We start from the raw sequence: 23,060 nt of genomic DNA on the forward strand, positions 1-23,060 counted from the left end.
TAGCAAATAAAATTATGCTAGTGAACTGGGATACCCTGTGTGGCAGCAAAGATCAGTTTCTTTTGAGTATTACCATAGGTGGGTTTTTGGACCTGTGACATTGGGTCTGGGCCACTAGCTCACATCCAATCAAATTCAGTCTCCACTAAGAGTGGAAGGTGGGGTCTTGGGTTTTTCTGGGTAATCAAGACAGGCACTAACCCAGGTGCTCTCCTCCTTCCTCCCACACCCTGTGTTAGGAAAGTGGGAGTGCCCGTGGCATCAGTGTGATGAGTGCAGCAGTGCAGCTGTTTCCTTCTGTGAGTTCTGTCCACACTCATTTTGTAAAGATCATGAAAAGGGGGCTCTGGTTCCCTCCGCATTGGAAGGCCGTCTCTGCTGCTCTGAACATGACCCCTTATCTCCTGTGTCACCAGAATACTGGAGCAAGATCAAGTGTAAATGGGAATCACAAGATCATGGAGAAGAAGTAAAAGAATAAATGGGTGATGATCCCCCCTTTCTGTTTAAATGAAATGAAAAGAAAAAAGCAAGTAGATAATGCATTCAAAAAGAAGAGACTGCTGCAGCGCATACAGCCTTTGCCATCAGAACTGCCTTATTAAAGCAAAAATGGGAAACCAGTGTACACAGGCAGACGCAGTTGGTGGTGTCTGGTTTTTCCTTTGGTTTTTTGGTTTGGGGATTCTTCTATGGAGGGTTAAATTCCCTTGGTGTTTTCTTGCCTTTTATTGTGCTTCAATGCCTTTGCAGCTAGGAAAAGAGATGTCTTTGCTTTTAAAGTAAGAACAAAGAGAAAGGAAAGTTTTGTTAGGTAAGATCAGTTTAAAGTCTAAGATGTGTTTCTTGGTTGTATAAAGCAAAAGTAGCCATCATTTCTTTATTTATTTTCATTTTTAGGAACTTCAAGATGTGTAGTTCAAATAGTCTACTGTGTGTGTGTGTGTGTGTATGTATGTTAAGTAGGAATCTGAGGAAGCCCTGTAGAAACGATCACCTTTATATACCTCTTTACTGAGCAGTAAGTAGGCTACCTTCTGTTTCCCTTCAGAATGTTTTTCATAGTTTTAGAGAAGGGTTGTCTAGAAGTATTAAATCTGGCCTCTTGAAAACAAATGCCTTGGTGAATTTTATCACTGTGGTCTTAAACCAGGTAGGCTTTGTGATATGGTAACTCTACCTAGAAAGGTATATAATGTGTATTTTGTTTGTTTGTTTGTTTATTCATTTGTTTACTGTGGAGGAAGAAAAGGAGAGGGTGCGCTCACTGATTTTTGAAATGTTATCCAATGACAACATTTTGGTGGAGTGCATTTATGTGGATATGAATGCATAGGTGGAATGGTCACTTCTGTTATTTTGACACACTGATAAAGGCAGCTAAAGGAAAATGAAAGGCACAGAACAAAAGCTGGACCATATGAGCACCATCTAATGTCCAGTTTAATGTAGAGCCTGGTTTGACTTAAAATTATGGACATTTTATATTTTCTATTTCACTCTCCTAATCAAATATTTTCTCTGTCAGCACCATTCAGTCATGTTTCCTAGTAATGCTATACAAATGGATTTAAATTGTATTTTGAATAGATCTTTCTGATTGTGTTCCTAATTTGGGGGTTAAGCAGTAAGGGCATCCCCAAGTTATATGTAAAACAATCTCTAATTAGTATTTTCCAATACTTAAGATTGCCCTTGGATGGATGTGGTGTCACACACCTGTAATTCCAGCAGCTTGGGAGGCTGAGGCAGGAGAATCACAGGTTCAAAGTCAGCCTCACCAACTTAGCAAATTTGTAAGAATCTAGTGAGACACTGTCTCAAAACAAAAAATAAAAAGGGCTGGGGATATGACTCAGTGATTGAGCACCCCTGGGTTCAATTCCTGGTACCCCCCCCCCACAAAAAAAGAATGCCCTCATTGAGTAAGAGGAAGAACTTCTGTTTTTACAGGGTATGTAAAAGCTACACAAACACACTTCATCTTAGGAATTCTTGGAGAAAGCTCCCAAGAAAGTCAGTGTTAGCAAAATTGTTCAACTATAATGCTTGAGTCTTATTGATAAAAGTATACCAAGTTGTCTGCCCACAAAACTCACTTGCATTCAATGTTTAGTAATGAATATATATATATATATATATATATACATACACACAAACATATATATATACATATATAAAATCCAGTATTCCTTGAATAAAATAATAATTAATGTCAGACATTGTTGTAACACTGTACTAAATAGAAGTCTAGGGTTAGCCTGAATGATTGTTAACTTTCTCTGTGAATTTTGACTGCTTGCAGTTGCTGGTACCTGGTAGAATTTATTTTCCCTCAAGAAGTATCTAATTAACCTTATTAAGGTAGGGAGAGTAGATGCTCTACTTCAGTTGTATTGAGTGTGTTCTATTTCCTTATCAATTTAGAGCTCTTTTCTGGAAAGAAGAAAAATTTGTTTTGTGCCTGCCCCCCACTCTATGTATATATATGTGCAATTAAACTAGATTCTCTTGTACAAAAAAAAAAAACAAAAAAAAAAAAAAAAAAAAACAACAACAACACTACAAATTCTTTACTTAAGCTCCTAAACTGCCATTTGCCTGATAGATAGAAGCAAATCATTCTGAGGTGACTTATTGGGAATCCAATAATTCTGTTGATTATATATGATCCCAAAAGAGGTACATGTTACCAAATCTAATTGCTACAAGTAACATGAAATGTAGCTTATGAGAACACTACACTTTGCTCTTGAGCAATTAGGTGTCCTTTTAAAACATAAGAAAATTTAGGTTTTAACATACTAAAATCTTATTTTATATAGATATAAATGTATGGTTTTTTAAACTTACTAACAAGGATTTCTTTTAATATTCCAAATGCAACTCTTATTGAAACAATATCCAACATAAAATTGTATCTTCTTGTTTTGTTTTGGACTTACTGCTATTTAATATCTGATGACTTTTATATGGTAAGCCAGGGTACAGCCTATATATTGCAAATACCTTAGATTTAAGTATTTTTATGCAGCTTCTTCACTGTGTCACATTTTGTTTTTATATCTGTAGTAGAGCTCTGCAGAGACTTTAACTTTTTTTTTTTTTTTTTGATGACCAATAGGATTGTTCTATCATTTCAGAAATCAAGATAGAAAACAAAATAGCTAACCATAGCTCTAATGTCTTTAATGGTCTAAAAAGTGGTTTTAGTCATGCCACTGCCAAGGACCTCTCCTCACATCTCCATGGTGTTAATGTCGACCTATTTATCTATTTTAAAGTCACAGGTTATGGAAGCAGAAAGAACATTGTGCTTTATGTGTGCATAAGTATACATGTAGTGTGCTTGCCTGGGCTATATCAGTGAAATATTCCAAAAGACATATGGCTTACTTACAGTCTAAGTTAGTAGCTATTAACTTTTAAATCTTTATGTGGTCAGAACATAAGTGGATGGTTTTTATTCTTGTCCAAAATGAAATAACTTACAGCACAGGGTAATAGTGGTGATTTTTTTTTTTTTTTTTTTTTTTTTTAAACCTCATGTTAATTCTTCAGAGGAAAAAGTAAACCTAAGGGGCTGGGGTTGTGGCTCAGTGGTAGAGCACTCAACTAGCACATGTGAGGCACTGGGTTAGATCCTCAGCACCACATAAAAGTAAATAAATAAAATAAAGGTATTGTGTCTATCTACAACTAAAAAAATATTTTTTTAAAAAAAGAAGTGAACCATAAGGCTTTTGATCATCAGCATAAAGCTTCAGGAATTGAATCAGTAAGAGCTAAAGATGAAATTGTGGGAAATCTTCACAGGCAATGCAGTAGAGACAGGGACTGAACCACAGTGGTTATGAGGAATTAGAAGAGCTTTGTGTGGCTGGCAGGAGGGAAAGATGGCCCTTCATTCCTGGTGTGCTGAAGCAGCTGGAGCCAGTGATTCACTTCTGTAATGTCAGATCAGGGCTGGCAATCAGAGTGAAGTAGGGCTTATTTTCATTTTTGTTTTAACAAGTTTCTACTTCTTTATTTCTCAAAAAATTCTGATTTAAGCTAAAGAGTGTGCTTGGGTTTTAGGATCATGGAAGCTTGGAGATTTCTTTGTGTTCAAATCAGGAATATACCTGAAAACTAAAAAGATAATGGGAGACAGGTGGGAGGACTGCATCTGGTCTTTTCTGCTGTTGTCATATAGGATTTGGCAACATGCCTGTAAATAATGTAGAACTGAGATATTAAGTAGCTAATCATGTACTTTCAGGTGGGTCAGGCTGTTGGGCAACTTTCCCAGTTTATGAAATAGTTTTTGAGTAGTTTCTTGCATGATGTGTTCCAAACAAGGTCAAACCAGACCTGCAGTTTGGAATCAGAGATGCTATCTATTCAGAATGTAATTTTTGGACTGCCTAAGACCTGTTGCTTGTCTTTTATTTCATTTTTAAATCAAAGTTCTTTTAGCATTCACCGTAAAGTCAAGGTGCTACCTGCCACATGTCACATGTAATCCAAACAGGATTAAAAAAACAAATTGCTCTGGAGTTCTTACAACTTGGAAAGCTTATATGTGATGTACTTCTATATGGGGTACAATGACATTGGAAAGTTGCTTTATTGCTGGGCAGTACAGAGTAAACTTGAATTACAAGGCTGATGTAACTAGCCACCCTCCCCTCAACTTGTCCAAGTTGCTGCAGTGATCAAATGAAACAATTTCCTTCAGCCTAGGGTCATCTAAATTTGGTCTCTAGTTATTTGAAAACAAACAAAAAATAGAACTTTGTTCCATTTTTAGATGGACTAGGGAACAGATGTAAGTAGATAATGTTACAATGAATTAACAAATATTGAAAAGTTGGGAATTTGTATATACTGAAATCTTACCAACTTTTGTCTGGGATGGAGTGGGGGGAAGGGGTTATATTAGGGTAAGGGAGGGAAATGATAATGTTTACCACAGGTACAATGTAGTCACTTTAACTTTGAAACCTCTGCTTCATTGAATTCAGGTTTTAAGTACTTGAAACTCTTCAGATTCTCCTTATTTTAATTTTTTTTAAATTTATGAAGTAGAAAACTTTGTTTTGTATACTGTTTTGAAAATAAATAGCCTAGTCTCTTATCCTCTTTTAACTTGGATTAAAGACAAAATTCTGCAAATGGGAGAGCATGTCCACAGAAGATAACTCCGATTTATTGTGTACCTTTGAGGAAGAGACTCCTCCCTGCATGAGATACCAGCACATTTTTTACAAATATTTCCTATGTATGTTCTTTATTTTGTTATCCCTATCCCCAAACACCTCTTTTTTTTTCTTTTACCATATGCCTGTGGGAGCATGGGGGATGCACTTATGTTACACTCCTTAAAATGCTGTGTGTAACCCTTGTGTTTCAAAAACCATATCCATTTTTTGTGGGCTTTTTGTCAGTCCATAGCAAAAGTGACAAATTTGGGGACTTGTGACACATACATATGAAAGGGGAAGAGTAAAAGAATTACCTATCCTCCAGTAGGCTCTAAAAGTCATTAACATGTAAGTAAAAAGAGAAAATAGCTGCCAAAGCCATTATCCAGTACTTAGTTTTCCTATGTGACATTACTACATTTGCCAGTGGATGAGAAAGTACCCTTAGCTTCCACTGCTCCCCTTCCCTACTGGTCAGAAGACTCTTGTTGTGTGCAGATGGCTCTCAAGTATCCATCAGATTGCCTGTATGAAGTATTTATAAGATATTCTTGTCAGTTTAGAAGTGGACTGGATAAAGTTTGACTTTATTGCCATTTATATTTTCTCATTTGTTCTGTTACATACCCTGTGTTTAGGATCACGTTCTCACTAAATAACCAAGATGCTAAATGATTATAACTGGCTAATTGGATCATTTTTATATACAAGGATGTGTTCATATTTGGAATTGATATGAGAAATTCATTTGTACCCATTTGCACAACAGATACCTACAGATTCCGTTTTTGTTTCGTGTTCTTTATGATAATGACCTTTGTAGATTATTTCTGTACTTTGTTTATCTGTAATAAACTTTGTAGATTCTGTGAAATGTTATTTTACCTAGTCACTTGAGACTTCAGTCTTTAATAACAAAGAATCAATATTCACTTAAGTCAATCTTTTCTGAGTTTCTGTGACTTGGCTAGAAGCTCTTGACACTAAGGGATTAGTGTTAACTTTCCCTGGGGGTGTTCCACTAGGGCATTACTGTATAATGACTTGATGTTGCCACATAGACTTTAAAGATATATAATATTTTGAGAATTTTGTTGATTGGCCTATGTTTTATTGCAAAGTGTGAAACGTGCAAAGCTTGGTTAACCTGTATATAGTTTATTGTTGGCTAGTGTACTTAGAATTGCCTGTAATATTTAAGCTTCTTATTCATGTGTATGCTGGTAGGAACACATAATTTTTGTACATTTACTGAGATGTTCTTTTTTATTTTACAAAATACTTTGGAATTCAAATGTGTTTTCTGCTTCTGTGAGGATTCATTTGGAAAGGTTTTTAATGACATTCCTCTGATTGATTTGAGATTTTGCTTGAGATTGACTTCAATAAATTGTCCTGTATGTTCCAAATTAAATATGTGGACTTGTTCTTTGCCTGTAATTTTTTGCTACAAGTCGCTGGACAGGAGCCAGCATTGTGTGACTGTATGTGTCTTGGGGTGGTGCTTAAAGACACAAAACATCCAACGGTATCCAGTTTTTCTTCCCTCAAAATGCTGCAATGCTGCTCAGAAACTGGATCTTTAAAAGTGAGTTTTGTTTTCACAGAGGAAAGCTCCGTGGAGAATGTTGCTTCTCGCTTTGGTGTGGTAAAAGACCATCTAGGAACTAGCTGGTCTGTGAAAGCCACGAAGGGAGATGCTCATCAATCTTCATCCCACTGGTGCGAGACCCAAAGGTGACCTGCTTGACTGGGCACTGGGGTAACTAGCTCACTGCTGAGCTTACGTTGCTGTGCTAGCTAGGTGATTGTCCTCAAAGCTGCCCCGCCTCCTTCCTGGAAGCCACGATCTGATGGCTGGGGAGAGGAGAGTGCAGGCCACGGCCTCCTGCCATTCCCGCGGTGCCCACCAGCCGGCGCTGAACGACTGGCGGGTCGCGGGCAACCTCTTCCCGGGCGCCGCGTCTCCACGCAGGAGCCGCCACGTCAGCGCGGCGAACGCCGGGGCGCGAGGACCGGATGGGGAAGCCAGCGGCGGCCTTTGGAGCCGAAGTGGGCGTGCGAGCCCTGCTGTTCGCAGCCTTCCTGTAAGGACTTGCGGGTCGGACCCCTGGGCGTGGTATCTGTTTACAGGCAGCGGGAGAAACTGCCGCCCTGGAGGCGGCAGCTCCCCTCATCCCCCAGCCAAACGACTGGGTCCTCCGAGAGAAAGCAGCATGCCCAGAAGCGTCTGCGCTTTTGTTTCCTCCTCAGGGTGACTGAGCTTCTCCCTCCCTTCCAGAGGCATATCCAGCCAGAGGAGATGTGGCTTTACCGGAATCCGTATGTGGAAGCGGAGTATTTCCCTACCAAGCCGATGTTTGTGCGTGGAGAACTATCCTTTGCCTGCCGCAATACTAAGCTTGATGCTAGGAAGCAAAATGTGGTCATTCTGGCCCCAAAATTATCTTTGTGGGGAACTTATTGCTCCCTTGGTTGATGTGCTCAAGCATTTCCTTCCTGATGTTTAAGATTCAGATTTAGAGAGCAAGATGTAAGTCTGTTTTGGCTGCAGATGGGTTCTCTTGTGAGCCCTGTTCCCCAGCACGCTGTAACTGGTCCTTTAGAACAATGGTGGGTGTTATTTACCGGTGGAACTACCAGCTCACAGTTACCCCAAGAAGAACAAAGGACCCTAAGAGCCCTCTGCTTACATAAAAGGAATTGTTAGTTTTGCTATGAAAGTTCTGCTGTGTTATGTCCGTCCCTCTCTGAGGGGGTCACTTTAACAACTAATGTGGGGTTTTGCTGTTTTATTTTTGACATATTCTGCTTCAGGTCATTGCATTCCTCTCTCCACTATCTGTGATCTTCCTGACCAAATTTCTTAAGAAGGCAGATACAGCAGACAGCAAACAAGCCTGCCTGGGTAAGAGTTAACTCTTTCTGATGGTGGTCTTCCTGGTGCTAGGAATGAGATGCTTCTCAGTGGTGAGGTTCAGCCATTGGAACCCTGTGCAGAAACCAGAGTTCCACATTCCTAAAGCAGTTATATCTCCCTTTACCCCACATAACCCCACGAGACAGAAATAACTTAAGTAACACAGGTGTGCTTTATGCATTGGCTTATTTGTACCTCAGAAATGTCTCTGGTCAGGTACGAAAGTTTTCCCTTTACTACGAAAGATGGTCCTTGAAGGCCATAGTTACTTTTGCACTCAGGTCTCCTTGGAGTCTATCTCAAAACGTGCATGAGCTGCTGTCTTCATGAGGCAGTAGGTATGCCATTCTTCCTAGGCAGATATCACTAGCAGTTTCTTTTCTTTCCAGCTGCCAGTCTTGCTCTAGCTCTGACCGGTGTCTTGACGAATACAATAAAACTGATAGTGGGGAGGTAAGTGATAAGGCTTAGCACCCCAGTGCCTGCCCCAACACTAACCCCATCAGGAAAGACCAGGAATAGCACTCCATAACACATCTTTATCATCCTTTTCTCCTTTATCATCAGTCTGATCTTTCTTATTCAGCACTTCCTTCCAATCCCCCACCTCAGTCCCACTGGTGACAAGTGGACTCTTATGGCTTAACAGCATTTCCCACTAACAATCAGCAGTCCTTGGCCATAGTGCACCTCTGAAGTTGCAGCCAGTTTCTCTTTGTCCTAAAATGTAATCACATGCAAAATCACTTTTCTTTTTCAGCCATGGAACTAGGTTTTTCGTAGTGTAGTAAATTATCCTAATCTAGTTACATTATTTTGCCTAGGACATTATATAGCCAGCAATTAAAAGGAATATTGATGTCTGATACAACTGAAAAGTACTTTCTGGAAGTGTAAATGTTCAAATCATGCTTATTTCTTCCAGGCCACGCCCAGATTTCTTTTACCGCTGCTTCCCTGATGGGCTAGCCCATTCTGACCTGATGTGCACAGGGGATAAGGATGTGGTGAATGAAGGCCGCAAGAGTTTCCCTAGTGGACATTCTTCCTGTATGAATTTCATATGGATTCAACCTGTATGCTTACCAATGCATTTAACCTAGGAAGCTTACAGGGATGGGAACATCTGACTACAGTTGTTCTTATACCTAGAAATTAGAATTCCCCCCTTCTTTAATAACTCTATGATTTCACAAGCCTGAGCCTTGTATGTCAGTAAATATTAGAGGACAGAGGGGTAGTTTACTGGCATGAGATTTGCATGTTTTGTTATTATTGTATTAATTGCCTACATCCTATAATCTTGTACTTGTTGCAAAAATTAACCAACCTTTACTAAAGAGTTACTATATGTCATGTGCTCTGCAGCATTTTAATTTTTTACCTCATTTATAGCTCAATATATCCCACTAAAGTGGGTATTATTTTTTTAAAGATTCCCATTTATAGCTGAGGAAACTAAAGCATAGAGAGATTAGGTAACTTGCCTAAAATCATAAAACTATTCTAAAAACTATTCTCAGGTAAAATATTAACTTGGGAACAAAATAAAGTCCTTCATTTTCCCTTTTCTTTCCTCATAATCAGTGGTCTACACCAGAAATATACAAAAAGGGATAAAATATACTTGTGCTCCCTGGCATATTTGGAAATGAATGGTGAGATAAAAACGTACACTAGGGTTGGGAGTGTAGCCAGTGGTAGAGTGCTTTAGCATGTGTGAAGCCCTGGATTCAATCTCTAGCACTACAAAAGACATACAACTACTTATAGGTTTTTTTTCTGTCCTAGTTGCATTTGCTGGTCTGGCCTTTGCTTCCTTCTACCTGGCAGGGAAGTTACACTGCTTCACAGCACAAGGCCGTGGGAAATCTTGGAGGTTCTGTGCCTTTCTGTCACCTTTACTTTTTGCAACTGTAATTGCACTGTCCCGCACCTGTGACTACAAACATCACTGGCAAGGTAAGCACATATTCATGCATACCATGGAAGCTTCCATGTTTCATTTATTTTTATCCCTAGCAACTAACACAAAGGATGCTCACTTGCTCACTAAATATGTTGCATGAATGAACAAATGAACCAGTGTGGGTGGTCTGGGTTCTGTGTTAAGAGTATGCATTTATAGTTATATGAAAGTCAAAAGTTAATCTTTTAACCGGGCACAGTGATTCATGCCTATAATCTCAGCAGCTCAGGTGACTGAGGCAGGAGGACTGCGAGTTCAAAGCCAGCCTCAGCAAAAGTGAGGAGCTAAGCAACTCAGTGAGACCCTGTCTCTACATAAAATACACAAATAGGGCTGGGGATGTGGCTCAGTGGTCAAGTGCCCCCGAGTTCAATCCCTGGTACCCACCACCCGCCCCCGCTAGAAAAGTTAACCTTTTAAAAAGAGATGACCAAAAAAGAATGTCCTAATTTTTCCATTATTTGAAGCATGTAAGTTCCAATTAAATTGTACCTATAAGAAGTTTTTAAAAGGAGGCATGGTGGTATACATGTGTAGTCCCAGCTACTCAGGAAGCTGAAACAGAAGGATCATCTGAGCCCAGGAGTTGCCAGACTGGGCAACAGAGCAAGACCCCCATCTTAAAAGAAAAAAAAATTTTTTTTTTAAATCTCAAAGCTCAATTTATTCCCTTAAAAATCAAGCTCATTATAATTTGTTCAGGGAAAAAAATTTTGAGAAATGTAAAACTGTAATTAAACCAAAGAAATTTAGGATGAATGCTAGCAACATTCCAAATGACAGCATATCTTTAAAGAAAAGTCACAAACCCCCCAGTACTGCTCTCTCCTCAGGAGCCATGTTTTAAAGAATGAGCAGAGAGGCAACTCCTAAATAGTTTACTCCTTCCTCTAGGACTTTAGAAATGGTAAAGGTCAATGCATAGCAAGCAATGCATGAATCTTTGTTATTCTTCTGAATTAAAAAAATTATAATTTAGTCCACTCTGCACAAGATCAAATAATGTTATGTTCTGATGTGCTTAAAGAACAATCTGACTATGATAATCTTATATGATAAAATTAAGAAAGCCTAAAGAAACCTTAACAGTGAAAATGAGATTTTTTGGAGTGGTGGGGTGCCCTACAAGAGTAACTTGGAAGGCCAAGTCCTCTATTCTGTCCAGTGTCTAATGAGATTTAAAAGTCTATTATGATTAAGAAAAGACCTAATTTCCTCTTTTTTTAGATGTACTAGTTGGATCCATGATTGGAATAACATTTGCCTATGTGTGCTATAGACAGTATTATCCTCCTCTGACTGATGAAGAATGCCATAAGCCATTTCCTGACAGACATGCACTTCCTGCTCTTCAGAAGAAGTCTGGTGATTCTTACTGTTTGGATATTTAAGTCAGATCTAAATTCAGTGCAGAATAGGTGAATCAATCCTCCTAACTGGACCGAGCACAAAACAAGAATTTCTGGCCTTTTTACCTCTTCCAAGGTCCAAGTGATGACATAAGCCACACTGTATTCAGCCTCCATGTGATTATGAACTTTTGCCCCACTTGATGTGGATCTACCATGAGGAGTCAAAGTTCTTTTCCACCACCACATGCAACCCGTTCTGATAAAGGGATCCTTCAATAGTTCTCCAATGATTTATGAATATGGTCCATCAGATTGGTATCTCAAGATTTAGTGTTTTAATATTTAATTTAAATGCTACTCTTTGAAGGGTCTTTTCACAAAGATTTACACACCCCTACTTTATCCTAGAAGCCAGTCAATGATCAAAACAAATTTGTGAACCAGGTGAGGTGGCACACACCTCAGGAGGTTGAAGCAGGAGGATGGCAAGTACAAAGCCAGTCTTAGCAACTTAGCGAGGCCCTAAGCAACCCAGTGAGACCCTGTTTCCAAATAAAATATAAAAAAGGGGCTGAGGATATGGCTCAGTGGTTAAGCACCCCTGGGTTCATTCCCCAGTACAAAAGAAAAAAATTGTTTCTCATAAATCAAAATCCTAAAATCAAAGGCATGATCAAATTACTTTAATTCTACACTTCCTTTAGTGACAATTCCATTAAATAGGAAAATATCCAATCTTAGCTAATTTACCATTCTTATACATATCTTATCCAAGTCCAGGCATCTGGTGTTACTGTCCATTTTGAACACTGGGCATATACAATCTGTTGAATTACTAAGAAAACATAGCAAAAAAGAAGAAAATGGTCAGGAGTATGGTTTCTGCACTAACAACAGATGATTTTTTTCTACCTCATTTCTCGTTATAACTGTGCTTATGAGCTTCTTGCCCAAATTCAACTCTGCCAACTAAGGTAGGAAAGAAAAGTTACAGGTATCATTATTGAGAGAACAAATGAATCATTTTCTGTCTTTTCTTCACAAGAAGATACAAGAAACAATTATAGTACATCATCGGAACTGATGTTCAAGTACTACAGCTAGCTGTTGTTTTCTTGTGATTATATTTTAAATATGATTTTTACTTATGTATATTTTTATAACACATTTTCAATGCACTTTACTAATATTCAAATAAAATGATGAATGTGTGTTTTGTTGTTGTTTGTGTGTACCATTCAGGAATTGGAACATGATGTAAACATTGGATTCCTCATCTGACATTTATCTACTATTATGTATAGTACTAGCTGATATTTAAACATATGAAAGAGTCATTTCTGTATTTACCTTATAATTGCCACCTTTAAATTCTGAACTATATCTGCCTATGACAATGAAAACACTAGTCAAGGGAAAAGAACTTAAATAAATATCAGTTCTTTGCCCCAAATGTTTATTTTTTTAACTTATTTTCATAATAATGTAGGGGAAGAGAAAACAGTTAATGTATTGATTTTCTCTATGATAGATGAAGCCAGGTAAAAGTAAACAACTGGTCAATACAGTTTTATTTAATTATTTACTTAAAAGTTTTAATCACATAAAAAAACAAACATTTCAAAAGTGCAAAATATTAGAAAGCTAATCAGTGCTATTCTTTCCATGCAAATAATCTCTGAGAGAAGCAATACTAATTCTGCAGCTAGAAATATGTACAAAATGTTTTACTAGACATTAAAAATAGGCTTGGTCAAGAGATTGCACATGATACAAATGAAGCAGTGGTAATAATATATGACTAAAGGATTTCAATCAAGCTTATTACCTTGTGTAATACAGCCATAATGCCACAGGTATATGGATGAGATAAAACGGTCTTTTTATGGTTACCTACCTCTCAACACTAGGAAAAAAGCATTTCTTAGTATAGTGGTTTATCTAGTTTTCCAGGGTTGTCCTGTCCATCTTTGGTTACAGGGACTTACTCTTGGTTTTCCTTTGGTTTACTCTTAAAAAGAGTACGTATTCTGCTAATGTGAATAGTAAATATTTGAAGATAGCAACTTGACAAAAGCCTACTTTTAATAAATAATGAATGCTAATTAATACTCATTAACCCTTACTCAGTTTATGTGGTAAAGAAAATAAAAGTATTCCATGTATCTGAAACTTCTTTGTAGCTTATTCAGTATTAATCCATAAGCTGATGACAAAAGCCAGGTTTGACTTCTATCTGACCTTTGCCTCTATACCTCCATAGTGACAGTATTAACTTTTTTCCTTTTCTGTTTAGAAAAGGATAAAGACCATTGCTGTCTTAGGGGTGGTTTCAGTGAATATTCAATGCTAGTGCTTTGGATATCATGATATATTTACAAGAAAAAAAAAATCAAAATATGGTTTGCCTGCCTCTGTCACTTAATAAATAAGGGCCTATGAAAACCTGAAAGGAAACATAGAGGACTATCAAAAAAGAAATGCAAAGAATGGCAAATGATGACCAATGTTGAAGAAAATACCTTACAGAAATGCAGTGAGTAGATGCTTACAAAAAAAATTAGTCTACAGTCACCTATGTTCTTCCACATAAATCTCACTTTGTATGTTCCAGACTCAACTGATAATAACCACAGTGGCTGCTCCTCAAAACCTACTGGCTTAGGTTTTTCTTTCAGAATATGTATTTCCCCCAGTCAAATCTATGTGCTCAACTAACACTGCCTGTGCCAAGAATCTTATTTTTTATGTTTTGGCACCAAGGAGAGAAACCAGGGGCTTTTAACTGCTCAGCTACATCCCCAGTCCTTTTTAGTTTTTATTTTGAGACAGGTCTTGCTAAGTTGCTTAGGGCCTCACTAAAGTTACTAAGGCTGGCCTCAAACTTGCAATCCTCTTGCCTCAGCCTCCTGAGATATAGGTATTTGCCACTGCCCCTAACCAAGAGCCTTTGAAATAAGCATACTGGATTAGAGTACTTAAAAAGGCAATGATGTTTACAAAATGTTTTTTTAAAAGGACATCACAATATCACTTTGAACCAAGTATAAGAGGCAGGTGACTTTAAATTCTGTTTCACCATGAAGGCACCACTAAGGATATTATTTATAACCTAAGCAGCCTGAAAAGGCTATGTAATTTCAGGTTTGTCAGCTTTTATAACTTTACCCTCAGTATAAGAATAGGAAAGAAATATATAAAGAATAGAAGGTTTCATGAAGTGACTAAACAAACCTCATCAAGACTTCCTCAGTATAAAAGGGCAAGTCTATAATACATAACACCTTTGCTTTATAAAGATATACCTAGGGCTGGGGATGTATCTCAGTGGCAGATCTTTTGCCTAGCATGTGCAAGGCCCCAAGTTCAATCCCTAGTATCACAAGAAATTAAAATAAAAAAATAAAGATGTACCTAGTATGAACTCAATTGTCCACCTCAGACTTACAGCAGCTCAAATGGTTGTAAAAATAACAGATAGCATTAGAGATTCCTAGCAATAAATTCACCTATCAGTTAATAAACAATACTCTTACTAAACTACATTCCAATCTGCCTTCATACAGTACACATAGGAAGGGAATGCTGGCAAAAAAAAAAAACACATCACCACACCCACCTTAGTCTTCAGGTGCCGAGAGCACGAAGAGATATAGGATTCCCAGAATGCCCTCTATATCTCAAGAATCTACTTCTACACTGGAATATTTTCTAAAGACAGCAATAATTCCCTAGAAAAATATCTGGCAAACCCCACATAGACCACGGACCATCTCAAGTAATAAGCAATCAAGTGTGTCACCTATAAAATATCAAAGAAGTAAATGATGCAAACAATCTTGAGCCACAGAGAAAGAATGGCAAGTGTTTATATGAAGCCCACGGTAAAAAGTAACAGGGTCTTCCCTTTGCTTTTCCACTGACTTCCAAATAGGAAGATTATCTTCCAAAGACCCCAATGGTAAGTGGCAGGCAACATGCAGGAAATGATGCAGCTGAGAAGAAAATTGCAGCAACAAACAGGTTTTCTGGGGAAGGTTCCCTCAATGTCCGTCTAGGGAAGAGAGTGGGAGAAGAGGTCATCATGCAGTCACAACTGGAAGGCAATCACAGAGGATGCCAAAGTATAATAAATAGGCTTTCTAGTTTCACATCTAAAATGCTATTTTAAATTTCATGATGGGCTATCTATAATAAAAATAACTGCTGCCATGTTGACACTTAGATGATTAGAACTAGTAAGATTCTGAGTTTAAGTGATAAAAGACAACAGATCTCATTGGTCAAAATCCCAAGCAAAAGTGATACACATTAATCCTCTTCTAGGTGGACTATGTAGAGGTCCACTTCTAAGTGAACTAAGTATGCATTTTCTCCATGAATTTTACCTCGAGTTCCTCTAAACACAAGTAATAGCCTAGATCTTGGGGACAGGCAAAAGAAAGATATTTATAAAGAGCTTGAGGCTCTTCCTTATAACATGTTAATATGCAAGCACTATGTTGCATACATAACATTAAAAAACTTACATTAAGCAGTCAGATGGGTCATTTTTACTGTAAGGGCTGATCAAGGAAGATACCCTGGGTTTGGTAGATCTCTTTAAGGACCAGCAATACTGTATCTTCAGATTCCCTGCAAACAGAAAAAAAATTTATGTTGAGAAAAGATATAAAGATTGTGCTACATGCTTTACATATATTATTTCATTTAATCCACATGACCATCTTTTAAGTTCATTTTTCACTATTGCAAAAAAAAAAAAATGAGACTCAGAAGTGACATAATTGGCAGTGGTTTGGAAGATGATCTAGTATTGTGTTTGGACATACAAAAAGCTAATTGCTCAGTCAAAAAGCCTAACCAGCACAAAGCTCAGGGCTCAAGCCCCAGACAACAGAACACACATAGAGCTATTAAATGACCAAGAACTATTCCTTTCCACAAAGTTCACTCTTGAGACCACACTGAAGAGTCATCCAGCTTGTCATCTTCATTTTTTTTTTTCTTGGTATTGGAGATTGAAAACCTCTGAGCTACACCCTTCAGTCCTTTTTATTTTTTAATTTTAAGGCAGGGACTTGCTAAGTTGCTGAACTTCTCGCAAAGTTGCTGAGGCTAGCATCGAACTTGTGATCCTTCTACCTCAATCTCCTGAGTCACTGGTACTACAGGTATGTCCCACAGAGCCTGGCTTGTCTCCCTTACTTTAAAAAAAAATTAGAGCAGTATTTTTTTTATTGGTGCATTATAATCATATATAATAGTGGAATTTATTAGCAAATATTCAATTTTAAAACTTTACTCACTGTTTTGAAAAGATAATACAATCATGGTTCAAAATTCAAAAGACGGGCTGGGGAGATAGCTCAGTCAGTAGAGTGCTTGCCTTATAAACACAAGGCCCTGGGTTCGATCCCAGCACCCAAAAAAAAAAAAAAAAAAAAAAAAAAAACGCTCAAAAGATAGAAAAGGTACAAAATAATGAAGTCACAGTCCTACTTACTTCTCAACCACCAGTTTCCAATGTTATTTTCTCATGCATTTTTCCAGATATTGAGTGTACACTAGCATAAGCAATTACTTATATCCAGTTAGTAAAGAAATCTGATTTAAAATCATAGCATTCAAAGCCAGATGTGGTGGTGCACATCTGTAATCCCAGCTACTCAGGAGGCTGAGGCAAAAGGATCACAAGTTTGAGACCAGCCTGAGCAACTTGGCAAGGTACCAAGTATCTTATCAAGAGCCTGTCTCAAAAAAAAAAAAAAAACTAAACAAATAAACAAAAAAAATGGTCTGGGGATGTAGCTCAGTGTTGTAAAACGCCCCTGGGTTAAATCCCCACTCAATACCAAAAGAGAAAAGAACATTTTAAAGCGGCTGGGGATGTAGGGATATACTCAGTGATAAAGCACTTGCCTAACATGCATGAGGCCTTGACTAAAATCTCCAGTATCACAAAAGAAAACAAACAAAAAGGGATAAACTTCATGAACAATTGCATTAAGGATATAAGGGTCAAACATTTCCTCTCTATCTGTGCTTCATTTTTTGAATCATGTATTCCTTTGAGAATATAGTGAATTTCTTCCCAAGAAACACCACATAGTCATACACAGTCAAAATTACAAACAGATCAATTTTAAGTAATGAAATAGAAGACTCCATCAAAAGCCTACCAACCAAGTAAAACCCAGGACCAGACAGATTCTCAGCTGAGTTCTATAAGAACTTCAAAGACGAATTAATACCAAAACTCCTCAAATTATTCCATGAAATATAAAAGAACAGAACCTTCCCAAACTCATTTTATGAGGCTACTAGTATCACCATGATATCAAAACCAGAAAAAGACGCATCAAGGAAAGAAAACTTCAGACCAATATCCCTGATGAACATAGAGATGCAAAAATTCTTAATAAAATTCTGGCAAATTGCATACAAAAATATATTTAAAAGATAGTGTACCACACTCAAAGTGGGGTTCATCCCAGGGATGCAAGATTTGGTTCAATATATGGAAATCAATAAACATAACACATACATCAATAGACTTAAAGACAAGAATATGATTATCTCAGTAGATGCAGAAAAAGCATTTGACAAAATACAGCACCTCTTCATGTTCAAAACACTAGAAAAACTAGGGATAGTAGGAACCTACCTCAACATTGTAAAAGCTATCTATGCTAAGCCCAAGGCCAACAACATTCTAAATGGAGAAAAACTGAAAGCACTCCCTCTAAAAACTGGAACAAGACAGGGATGCCCTCTTTCACCACTTCTATTCAACATTGTCCTTGAAACTCTAGCCAGAGCAACCAGACAGATGAAAGAAATTAAAGGGATACAAACAGGAAAAGAAAAACTCAAACTATTACTATTTGCCAACATGACTCTATAGAAGATCCAAAAAATTCCACCAGAAAACTTCTAGAACTCATAAATGAATTCAGCAAAGTAGCAGGATATAAAATCAATACCCATAAATCAAACACATTTCTATACATAAGTGATGAATCCACTGCAAGAGAAATTAGGAAAACTACCCCATCCACAATAGCCTCAAAAATAAATAAATAAATAAATAAATAAATAAATAAATAAATAAAATATTTGGGAATCAATCTAACAAAAGAGGTAACAGACCTCTACAATGAAAACTGCAGAACACTAAAGAAAGAAATTGAAGATCCTAGAAGATGGAAAGATCACCCATGCTCTTGGACAGGCAGAATCAATATTGTTAAAATGGCCATACTAGCAAAAATGTTAAACAGATTTTTTTTTTTTTTTTTTTTTGTGGTGCTGGGGATCGAACCCAGGGCCTTGCAAGCACTCTACCAACTGAGCTATCTCCCCAGCCCTAAACAGATTTAATGTAGTTCCTATTCAAATTCCAATGACATTCTTCATAGAACTGGAAAAAGTAATCATGAGGGGGTTGGGGTTGTGGCTCGGTGATAGAGTGCTTGACTGGCATGTGTGAGGCACTGGGTTCCATCATCAGCATCACATATAAATAAATAAATTAAAGATATTGTGTCCATCAACACTAAAAAAAAAAAAAAAAAATTAAAGCAATCATGAATTCATTTGGAAAAATAAGAGACCCAGAATAGCCAAAGGAATCCTTAGCAAGAACAATGAAGCACAGACCTTAACTATACCACAGAGCAACAGTAACAAAAATAGCATGGTATTGGCACCAAAACAGACATGTAGACCAACAGTACAAAACAGAAGACACAGAAACATATTCACATAAATACAGTTATCTCATACTAGACAACAGTGCCAAAAACACACATGGGAGAAAAGATAGCCTATTCAACAAATGGTGCTGGGAACACTGGAAATTCATGTCACAAAATCAAATTAAACGTACTCTATCTCTCACCCTGCTCAAAAATCAACTCAATGTGGATCAAAGACTTAGGCACTAGAACAGAGACCCCGTGCCTAATAAAAGAAAAAGTAGGCCCAAATCTGCATCATATCAGCTTAGGATGTTACTTTTTTAACAAGACTCATAAAGTGCAAGAAGTAAATTAAGAATCAATAAATGGGATGGATTCTAACTAAAAACGCTTCTTCTCAGCAAAGGAAATAATCAATAACGTGAAAAGAGAACCTACAGGATGGGAGAAAATCTTTACCACAGGCACCTCAGATAGAGCACTATAATCTCCAGGATATATAAAGAACTCAAAAAACACCAAAAAATAAAATAATCCAATCAATAAATGTGTTAAGAAACTGAACAGACACTTCACAGAAGAAATACAATTGATCAACAAACATATGAAAAAATGTTCATCATCTCTTGTAATTAGAGAAACATAAATCAAAATTACTCTAAGATTTTGTTTCACCCCAATCGGAATGGCAATTCTCAAGAATACAAGCAATAATCTTGACAAGGATGTGGGGAAATGGTACACTTATACATTGCTGCAGATTGGTGCAACCACTATGGAGATTTCTCAGAAAACCTGGAACGGAACCATCATTTGACCCGTTATCCCACTCCTTGGTTTATACCCAAAGGACTTAAAATCAGCATACTACAGGGAAGCGGTCATATCAATGTTTTATAGCTGTCCAATTCACAATAGCTAAACTATGGAACCCTTCAACAGATGAATGGATTTTAAAAATGTACATATACACAATGGAATATTACTCAACTTTAAAGAAGAATGAAATAATGGCATTTGCAAGTAAGTGGACAGAACTAGAGAATATCATGCTAAGTGAAATAAGCCAATCCCAAAAAACCAAAGGGTGAATATTTTCTCTGATAAGCGGATGCTGATCCATAGTGTGGGGATGGAGGGAGTAGGGAAGAATGAAGGAACTCTGGATTGTGCAGAGGGGAGTATGGGGAGTGGTGGGACCATGGGGATGGGAAAAACAGTAGAATGAGACACATTATTACCCTATATACATGTATGATTACACAACAGGTGTGACTGTACCATGTACAGCCAGAGGAATGAGAAGTTATGCTCCATTTGTGTACAGTGTGTCAAAATGCATTCTACTGTCATGTATGACTAATTAGAAAAAATTAAAATATAAAAAAAGAAAAGACAAAAGTGCAAATAGAATTTTATTGGATTTATAGACTACCCTCATCCCTCCACAAACTCCATACACAGACCCAAAAATTCCTGTACCAACAAGAGGTAATTAGCTGCATCAGATATTAAAATTATACATATACAGATCAATAAAAAATAGAAATTCAGAAATAGTCTTATTTATAGAAATTTAATAAAGTTAGAATCTCAAATCTATTGTTGAGACAACTGGATAGCCATATGGAAAGAAAAATGACCTGAATCTATCCTTACCCCACATTAGGATGAATGTGAAGTGAATCAAAGATTTACATGTAAAATGAAAACTACAAAATATCTGAATAAACTGCAGTAAGGACTTTTTTTTTGGAAAGCAAGGAAGGTCTAAGTTATGACAAATTCCAGAAGCCAAAAAGCAAAGATTAACAAATTAACATAAAAATGAAAATTTTCTGCTTATCAAGACCAATACAGACAATATCAACAAACTGGGAAAAAAGTATCTGCAATTCATACGGATTAATCAATACCAAAAAAGCCAAAATCTCCATATAAAGGGAGTAAAAGGTACAAACAACTTCTAGAAAAGGAAACTTAAATGGCCCTTAAGTACATGTCAAGACACTCAAAGCCAAGCATGGTGGCACATGCCTATAATCCTAGGGACTCAGGAAGCGGAGGCAGGAGTACTTCAAATTCAAGGCCAACCTCAGCAACTCAGTGAGGCCTTAAGCAACTTTGTTAAAAATTAAAATACTACTTGTCCTGAAGTTGGATTCTTTGATGTGTTGGGGAATGACAGGAGGAAGGAGGAGGAGGAACGAAGGCGACGTGAAGAGGAAGAAAGAGAACGTCTGCAAAAAGAAGAAGAAAAACGTAGGCGAGAAGAGGAGGAAAGGCTTAGACGAGAGGAAGAAGAGAGGAGGCGAATAGAAGAAAGACTTCGGTTAGAGCAGCAAAAGCAGCAGATAATGGCAGCTTTAAACTCCCAGACTGCCGTGCAGTTCCAGCAGTATGCAGCCCAACAGTATCCAGGGAACTACGAACAACAGCAAATTCTCATCCGCCAGTTGCAGGAGCAGCACTATCAGCAGTATATGCAGCAATTGTATCAAGTCCAGCTTGCACAGCAACAGGCAGCATTACAGAAACAACAGGAAGTAGTGGCTGGGGCTTCTTCACCTACTTCATCAAAAGTGAATGCAACTGTCCCAAGTGATATGATGTCAGTTAATGGACAGGCCAAAACTCACACTGACAACTCTGAAAAAGAACGTGAGACAGAAGCTGCAGAAGAAGCCTTGGAGAATGGACCAAAAGAATCTCTTCCAGTAATAGCAGCTCCATCCATGTGGACCCGACCCCAGATCAAAGACTTTAAAGAGAAGATTCGGCAGGATGCGGATTCTGTGATTACAGTGGGCCGAGGAGAAGTTGTCACTGTTCGAGTTCCTACCCATGAAGAAGGATCATATCTCTTTTGGGAATTTGCTACAGACAATTATGACATTGGGTTTGGGGTGTATTTTGAATGGACAGACTCTCCAAACACTGCTGTCAGCGTGCACGTCAGCGAGTCCAGCGATGATGAGGAGGAGGAGGAAGAAAACATCACTTGTGAAGAAAAAGCCAAAAAAAATGCCAATAAGCCTCTGCTGGACGAAATTGTGCCTGTGTACCGGCGGGACTGTCATGAGGAAGTGTATGCTGGCAGCCACCAGTATCCAGGGAGAGGAGTCTATCTCCTCAAGTTTGATAACTCCTACTCTTTGTGGAGGTCAAAATCTGTCTACTACAGAGTCTATTATACTAGATAAAGATGTTACAATGTCTGAAGTCTAGGGTTGACAGAAGATGGCATTGAATTTCTTTAGACTTTTGTGGAGCTTTGGAGTCATTGTTTACCCTATTGATTTTGGTCTGATAGTTTGTGAACTCTTGCTGGGAATAAGGGATTTCCTTGAGGCTCTTTAGCATTAATACTTTGGGGTTAAAAGGGGTTCCTCAGACTCATCTAGCCCTTGGGTGCTGACCAGCAGAGTCACTAGTGGATGCTGAAGTTACATGAGCTACATGTTAAATATTCAACGTCTTCAAAATAAAACATCCCAACGTTGACCCCAAAAAAAAAAAAAAAAAAAAAAATTAAAATGCTGGGGATATAGCTCAGTGGTAAAGTACATCTGGGTTCAATTTGCAGTCCAAAAAAAAAAAAAAAAAGCTCAAGATTTTTCATAATAAAGGAATAATTTAAAACTAGTGTGCACAGCATATACAGTGAAAACTATAAAACATTGTTGACAGAAATTAAAGATGACCTAAAAAAAGAGAAACATGTTCACAGCTCAGAAGATGCCATATTATTAAAATGTCAATTCTCTATAGATAAATGTAATCTATACACAAAGTGATCTATACACAAAAAACAATCACAAGGGCCTAATAAATTTCTCTATAGAAATTAACAAGCTGAAGGCTGGGGGATGTAGCTCACAGAATGTTTGTCTAGCACACTTGAGGCCCTGGGTTCGATTCCAACACCAC

The 23,060-nt window shown here is 37.7% G+C and overlaps 4 protein-coding genes across 13 annotated transcripts in view; 3 read left to right on the forward strand and 1 right to left on the reverse strand.

Moving 5' to 3' along the window:
• NSD3 (nuclear receptor binding SET domain protein 3) overlaps positions 1-2,569 on the forward strand; it is a 104,435-nt gene extending 101,866 nt beyond the window's left edge. For all 5 annotated transcript variants that reach the window (XM_079140634.1, XM_079140637.1, XM_079140636.1 and 2 more), the window contains one exon: positions 240-2,569. In XM_079140634.1, coding sequence (XP_078996760.1) covers positions 240-481 — 242 coding nt within the window. In that variant the 3' untranslated portion in view covers positions 482-2,569. The remainder of the gene's footprint in view (positions 1-239) is intronic.
• Positions 2,570-3,688: 1,119 nt separating this feature from the next.
• Positions 3,689-12,583, forward strand: PLPP5 (phospholipid phosphatase 5). Of its 4 annotated transcripts, none has more exons than XM_079140658.1 (7): positions 3,689-7,273; positions 7,440-7,548; positions 8,004-8,094; positions 8,496-8,559; positions 9,032-9,156; positions 9,898-10,068; positions 11,303-12,583. In XM_079140658.1, exons 1-7 carry the CDS (start codon positions 7,206-7,208, stop codon positions 11,464-11,466), a joined length of 792 nt encoding a protein of 263 aa, XP_078996784.1. In that variant the 5' UTR covers positions 3,689-7,205; the 3' UTR covers positions 11,467-12,583. The 4 variants fall into 4 exon arrangements, with proteins under 4 accessions (XP_078996784.1, XP_078996785.1, XP_078996786.1 ...); XM_079140659.1 differs by having other exon boundaries at positions 9,032-9,182; positions 11,303-11,441; XM_079140661.1 differs by having other exon boundaries at positions 7,218-7,273; positions 7,440-7,508.
• A 397-nt stretch (positions 12,584-12,980) lies between these two features.
• The window catches only part of DDHD2 (DDHD domain containing 2), a 29,130-nt gene continuing 19,050 nt past the window's right edge, over positions 12,981-23,060 (reverse strand). For all 3 annotated transcript variants that reach the window (XM_079140645.1, XM_079140644.1, XM_079140643.1), the window contains 2 exons: positions 15,957-16,062; positions 12,981-15,481 (listed from right to left, as the gene is read on the reverse strand). In XM_079140645.1, coding sequence (XP_078996771.1) covers positions 15,981-16,062 — 82 coding nt within the window. In that variant the 3' untranslated portion in view covers positions 12,981-15,481; positions 15,957-15,980. The remainder of the gene's footprint in view (positions 15,482-15,956; positions 16,063-23,060) is intronic.
• Positions 21,154-22,633, forward strand: LOC306662187 (Golgi resident protein GCP60-like; the record flags this gene model as incomplete). Its single annotated transcript, XM_079141740.1, has 2 exons — positions 21,154-21,202; positions 21,288-22,633. 2 exons carry the CDS (start codon positions 21,154-21,156, stop codon positions 22,331-22,333), a joined length of 1,095 nt encoding a protein of 364 aa, XP_078997866.1. The 3' UTR covers positions 22,334-22,633.

Source organism: Sciurus vulgaris (genome assembly GCF_902686455.1).
Source record: "Sciurus vulgaris genome assembly, chromosome: 5".
Classification (NCBI taxonomy): domain Eukaryota; kingdom Metazoa; phylum Chordata; class Mammalia; order Rodentia; family Sciuridae; genus Sciurus; species Sciurus vulgaris.

Excerpts from the sequence above, each read along its gene's own strand:
- PLPP5 (XM_079140658.1), top strand. The coding sequence starts at position 7,206 with ATGGGGAAGCCAGCGGCGGCCTTTGGAGCCGAAGTGGGCGTGCGAGCC. Across the intron at positions 8,095-8,495 it reads CAGCAAACAAGCCTGCCTGG|CTGCCAGTCTTGCTCTAGCT; the intron begins GTAAGAGTTAAC and ends TTTTCTTTCCAG. Across the intron at positions 9,157-9,897 it reads CCCTAGTGGACATTCTTCCT|TTGCATTTGCTGGTCTGGCC; the intron begins GTATGAATTTCA and ends TTTCTGTCCTAG.